We start from the raw sequence: 6,557 nt of genomic DNA, 5'->3' as shown, positions 1-6,557 counted from the left end.
GCCCCGCCTGCGGGCGCGGCCCCGCCTCCGCCTGCACAGCCGTGCCCCGGCCCCGGCCCCGGCCCCAGGTAGGTGCGCGCCGCTGCCGCCCGCGTGTCCCGGAGCTGCCCCTTGGCCCCCGCTCCGCGTGCCGCCCGCGCTGCTCCTCACGGGTCCTCCTGCCCCCAGGTCGCGTCGCCCGCCTCAGGCCCCGGGGCGGCCCAGGCACGGGTGCTGTGCGGGGAGGCGGGCGCGGAGCTGAGGGCGCCTCTCGGGCCGTGGTGCCCAGCCTGGCCCCCGGGCCCGCTCCGTGGGTCGCCCGTGGCACAGCCGGGGAGGTGGCAGTGGGAGAGCGGCCCTGAGGAGCCTCGTGGGCCGGGCCTGGGGCTGCGCCCCCTTCGCGCCATTGTACCAGTTTCTGGCATGTCGGGGTCTCCACTAGTGCTGTGCCGTTTGGGAGCTCTGTTAGTCTAATGCCCTCCGAGATTACAACCATCTCTCCCCTCCCTGTACAACAGCTTGAGATGGCAACAGTATTGTTGGACAACAGCTGAGAAAACTGTCACTGAGGAGCAGCCCGAGCTTTCTGCCAGTCGCATACTCTGCTGACGTAGCCTGAACTTCAAAGGTGAGACTAAAAGCAAACAACAAAGGGGGAGGGCACTGGTCTGTGAACGGACTTTTTATGGATGAGAAGTGAATAAATCCTTGAATGAATGGCTCTTGAGCTTTGGGTAACATTTAGAGAAGGAGGAAAATATTGAGGAGTTTAGCTGGGAGTGAGGGTATCAAGAAAGGAAGGGGTGGAGGCAGAGAAGTGACCTGGGAAGCAAGGGGGGAGAACTCAAAAGGTGTGGAGAGGAGAAACCGGTGGCATTTGGAGTGGCTCCCCTCCTGACTTTTCTTCATAAGTGAATGGGTGATGCTCACTAATCTGGGGCTGCCTCCAAACAGCATAAGACACCTCCTGCTTCATCTGAACATGTTGAAGGGGAAGAGACTAGTTTAATTTTTTAGAGACAAAGACCAGGGTTCTAGTTTGAAATGCTTCTTTGTATGTGTAGGGCCCTCATGCCACATGGATTTGTTGCACCCTGGGGCAGAAGAATTAGAAGGAAAGGGAAGCAATTGGGAGAAATGTGGAGAGCTAGAAAGGGAGTTTATAACTAAGCTGCTGCCGCCAGTCATGCTTCCCATTATGCAACATGGTTTTTGGTTTGTTCATGCTAAAGATTATATTATTATTTTTTGAAATCTGTAAACTAGAAAGGCAGTGTCTGAATCCAGCATGTAAATCCACTCTTTTCCCCAAGGGCACTACAACTACTACTGTGCTTTGCACTGGATTTAGATGTTGCTAGAATGCACTGTCACTTCTGTGTACCTACGGACCAGATATAACGACAGGTTCAGTCCAGCTCCACGTCACAAAACTCATTTGGCTTCTGCTTCAGAATTTTTCTTGGCAAAGAGATCTGTGAATGAAGGAGACCATTCTCTTAATCACAGTCTATGAACCGTATTTCATGGTGTGCAAGTTGACGTGGCGTATAAGTTGACCCCAATTTTCAGATCAAAAAAATTAGGAGTTCTCTGGATCTGGTGTATAACTCAACCTAACTTTTTGGATCAGAAATATGGGGTCAGCTTATACCAGCCCCCCTGCACCCTCCAGCGACAGAATGCTGTCGGTGAGGAAGGTTGAGACAGCGACGGGGGTCAAAAGTACTGATATGGTGTATAAGTCGAGGGACAAATTTAAAAGTAAATATTTTGTCTCCAAACCTCAACTTGTACACCATGAAATATGGTATGTACGTGTAGGGGAAGTCCCTCTAGCTTTGGTGCGACGTACTGGAGGACGAGCATGGGGAGAATTACGTCTCCCCAAGATGCGATTGCTTCCAATGTCAGACTCCAAGGGTGTTAGCTTGGCAACACTTGCTGAACTTAGTTCTACTCAGTTGACCTTTGTAGCTCTTTGCCTATAATTAGGGACCTACCGAATTCACGATGTCATGATTTTTGCGGAAACTGCAAATTCAGTTGGTCTCCACGAGAAAGCCTGGTACCTGGGAAAAGGTGCAGGGACCGTGAAAAGGTGAAAAATCAGCAGAGCAGGGGGAAAAAAAGAGCTGAAAAACCCAGAAAAGGGCAGAACGACCTGGCATCCTGAAGCATGGAGAGAGGGAGAGCAGGGAGAGATTTTCATGGCATGGCGGCCCTCCTCCCTCTGGCTGAGGGGCCCCGGAAGTGCCTCCCCTCCCTGGAGATTGGCAGATGGCTTTAGCAAATGGTTGTCTCTCCATGTCTGGGGAGGGGCAGGACTTCCAAGGCCCCTTGGCTAATCAGAGGCATGGGGGGAGCCCACCATGCTCCTCTGCAAAAATGGTGCCCAGTGCTGCACTTGCAGCACATTATTGCGGGCAGCTGCCCTGAATTTGGTAGGTCCCTACCTATAATTGAAAGAAGAAGCCACTGTCATTCTCTGCAGAGGGATTCTCCATTGTCTCCATTCAGACAGGGGCTGGCAGCTTTCCAGATGACACTGGATGATTCAGAATGAGCCAACACTACAACTCACCATTTGTTTGGTAGAAAACATAACAGACAGCTAAAGATGTTTGTCATGTTTTTACAGTGCTTTGATGGTTAGCACCAGAAGATTCATTTAATGGGCGATCACATTTCCTCCTCATTTATTGAAACATGAAGACCAAAACCAAAGGAAAGAAGCGTAAGTTTACAGTTGACAAAGAAGCGTCGAGATTGAGTGAAGAGGAACTGGTAAAATGTTTGCGGCAGAAAGAAAAGAGAAGCAGGGGAAGCAGTAAGATTGTAGCAGCAAGGGCGAAGCATTCCTGGAACAGCAAGGACAGAGAGTCGAGAAGACTGGAAAGCAATGAGCGGGAAAGGCAAAGAATGCACAAGCTCAATAATGCGTTCCAGGCCTTGCGGGAGGTCATCCCTCATGTAAGAGCCGAAAATAAACTTTCTAAAATAGAGACTCTCACACTGGCCAAAAATTATATTAAGTCACTGACCTCCACCATACTTAGTATGTCCAATGGACACCTCCCAGATATTGAAGGATCAGGGCCTAGTGGGTCCAAATTGTACCAACATTACCAACAGCAGCCAAGGGAAGATGAACGTGAAGAACAACTAAAAAAATACTCCACGCAAATACAAAGCTTCAGCGAAGGCAGCTAAAGTTATGTACTGGCTTTGTTTTCTCCTATCCCCTCTTTTTTGTGCATTTCAGCATTTGGAGAGTTAAGGGGTTATTTCCTCCAGTCTTTTCTTGAACAATCAGACAAAATTTAGTGACTGCATCTCATGATACACATTGAAATTATCTGAAATTGTACATGAAGATTTTCAAGGAGTTCAGTAATTTTGTTGGATGTCTCAGTGTTTGGGTCCCCAGAGAGTTGGGTACTTGGGACTTTGTGAAGATTAGGCTTCTTTAAGGTTTTTTGAATTGGCACCCAACTGTAGAAACATCTCAACTCACTAGTCTTTCTGCAGAATCCTGGCTGTAACATTTGTTCCTTCAGATGACACAATTTAGTGGACAGTCTGGTGGACAAACAATGAAATATTGATACTCCTGTATGGTGCTTTGATAGCAGCCAGACACTTGAAGAAAATACTTAGCTGATCTGAGCTGGGATAAAAGGAATAATTTGTTTAATAACAATTACAGGGAACTATACTGAATACTATATTGAATACTTAAATGTCCTGCTACTAAAGAGAAAGAATAAAGTTCACGACAATAGAAGTGTATTTGACCAGCTTGATTACTCCAGTCCAGCAGACAGGTAACTTTCTGTCATGCTAACAAAGTTGTATGGTGCATTTTGGTCCTACTTCAAAACTCACCAAAGCTAGATGTACTACTGTACTTAAATGCACAAGAATCTGAACTTTGCTGCACCATATACATTTGAAAGTTGTTGTTTTAATTTGAATACCAAGATGTCTTAGATTGCGAGCTTTTCAGGGCAAGGATGTTGATTTGGCTGTGTTGGCACAGCACCTAGCCCTGTGAAAACTTAGTCCCCACTGGGCCTTTTGAGTGCAATTGGGGGCAATTGTAATATAGGCAAATCATTTATGATGTTTGTAAAATTATGATGACAGAAATGTTTTATTTACAGTGTGTTGTTTGCAAGTTAGATATTGATAATATAATTAAATTGAAGTCTGCTAACAGCCTGCTTTGTGATCAGGTTGAGTTTATACTGGGTTTGTACTAGGTTCCCGTATCATGAAATTTGAATGAGGCAGAATTTCTTAAAACAAGAAGATTGTTTTCTTTTTATTCCTAAAGTTTGTATATGACTAAGAAAGCCTGAAATCCCCTCTGTCTTGCACTTTCCTCATTCCCACAAATAAGCTAAAGTCTCCTTGCTTGGAAATGTGGTGCATGTACAGTTTGTATTGCAGCTCCATCTGCCTGTGGTCACACAGTTCTGATAGTAGCAGGATAATTGCCGGACAGTTGGACTCCATGCAGCCATGAGGTGGAGCATCATGCACACTACCTCTTTCTCTTTGGTGGACGGGGCTGTGCCTGTTTCAAGCTGGGGCGGGAGGGGTGGTGTTGAAGAGACCTTTGTTGATCCTGCACCCTTGGGTCTCCACCTGCAGCTGAGCAGTAGTTCTGTCCTTATGAATCCTCACTGCTTTAAGGCTTGATTTAATTGAGAGAGGATTTAGCCCTTTTATATGTAGTAACATGTTGTTTATTTAATTCTGGCAGGACTGGTAAAGTGATGTTTTCATTTGGAAGAAAGTTTAAGGTTTCACAGACAGGCCAGTAAAGAATACCAGTTCCTCTCTTCTGCCATAGCTACTTGCAGGTATGATGTAGAATAATGTTACATTTTATGCATTCAGCTAACAGAATTGTGGAGGGAAGGAGGGAATTGTGTTTTGCCTCATCAATTTAAGATTTTCCAATTCCAAATCTAATTTCTCTCCACCAGGGATTTGCCACAGCAGACACTGGGTGAACCAGTTAGGCATCTTACCTCATATAGTAGCCACAGTGTGCCCGTTATGTCCCTAGCTTATTGGATAACTTTCCATATGAGATGACTGTCTGTGTTGGGTCAAGTAGGATTGGGTTGTTGTTGTAGGCCTGATAGTTCAGGAAATATATATGTGAGGAAAGGATTTTTGGGTAATATCGTTTATTGGACTGTATGGTTGGGAGAGATGTTAGACAAGCACTAAGTGAACACAAGCACTAAGAACACTAAGTGCATTTGCCTAGGTCTGATGAAAGGCATTTTCTCTCACTTGCTTTTTACATGCATGAGAAGAGGCCCATTAAGTCTTAACTGCTCACTGATTTCACCTGCCACCAATCAGGTTAGAGTGACCCTAAAATCCTCTTCTGCAGCCCAGGCAGATTCTGAAAAGGAGGGGATCTGATAGACACTGAGGGTCTTCAGATTTCTTTACTTGATGTATTGGGAGAGAGACACATTACAGCCCATAAGCACTTTGCGTTGCAGGGGAACCTGTAGTTCAGGCTTGGATGGCAATACAGAATTTTGTTTGAGACCAGTGACAAGACGGTTTGCACAGGCGATACCTCCCTGCAGCACTGCAGACTCCCAAGAGAAAGCAGACCTGCTTATATTCACAGTTGATAGAGGAGCTGCATAGAGAGCCACTCTTTTAAGATGAGCTCCTGTTTCCCCCAGGTAGTTAAACTTCAGGGGTCACTGTGTATGTATATCTTTTCCTCCTTGCAAAACATCAGGGTTGAAATTTTGGCTTTATAGAAGTCAATGGTAAAACAAAAGCTTTCCTACACTTTTATTTGAAACACCCAAATTCTGGTGAGTTGTCATTTAAATCATAGTGTTACATATCCAGGGGTCCAAAGTGAATTAGTTTGAGGGTTCTGATCTGCCTGCATAACTAGTGTCAAAGTTTAGACCATGTTAGCAAATGGGACTGCTCAGGATTTTGTCCCCTCGTAGAATTTGAACGACCTCCAATGGTAGCTGGAGAAAGCCAGCTCAGGAGGTATAAGGCCACGACAGCTGGGAAGCAGTCAAACTGGAAAGGCCAATAAAGGTCAGAAACATTTTTAAACAATTACAATGTAAACACTGGACTGTTTGTGTAAGTGGTGAGGCATGTGACAGCAGCAGCACAGCATCCATTACACCTGGTTCTGTGCAAGAACTCCTTTTTTTCTACAGCTAGTTACTCACATTTTAAATAAAGAGAGCTACACAGTACCATTCCTGGGCCTAACGCAGCCTCATCCACTGGAGGCCATGGCAGAGGAAAGTCTTGGTAACATGGTTATCCAAGAATGCGGTCCAAATTGTTTGATCATAGGCTCCTTGTGAATCACTTTTCCCTTCCACAAATCCCCAAGGATCCCATCAGGTTTGTGGGCTACAATTTCTGGCCACAGGGGAACGATGATGAATTCTCCCCTCTTTGCTTCACTGAGCATGGGAGGAACTTGCTCAATTGATCTAGCTGCAGCTTCTTCTTGTGAGGTTCACTGTAGCAGGTGTAATAGACCCCCGCTACCTAGC

The 6,557-nt window shown here is 45.9% G+C and overlaps 1 protein-coding gene across 1 annotated transcript; it reads left to right on the top strand.

The window, feature by feature from the left end:
- BHLHA15 (basic helix-loop-helix family member a15) lies at window positions 1–4,151 on the top strand. Its single transcript, XM_019542159.1, has 3 exons — window positions 1–68; window positions 498–607; window positions 2,621–4,151. Exon 3 carries the CDS (start codon window positions 2,689–2,691, stop codon window positions 3,190–3,192), a length of 504 nt encoding a protein of 167 aa, XP_019397704.1. The 5' UTR covers window positions 1–68; window positions 498–607; window positions 2,621–2,688; the 3' UTR covers window positions 3,193–4,151.
- Window positions 4,152–6,557: the final 2,406 nt, after the last annotated feature.

This window comes from Crocodylus porosus, unplaced genomic scaffold, assembly GCF_001723895.1.
Source record: "Crocodylus porosus isolate Cpor-Errol unplaced genomic scaffold, CroPor_comp1, whole genome shotgun sequence".
Classification (NCBI taxonomy): domain Eukaryota; kingdom Metazoa; phylum Chordata; order Crocodylia; family Crocodylidae; genus Crocodylus; species Crocodylus porosus.
Note: the sequence above shows the minus strand (reverse complement) of the source record. Positions and strands in the feature narration are given on the sequence as shown.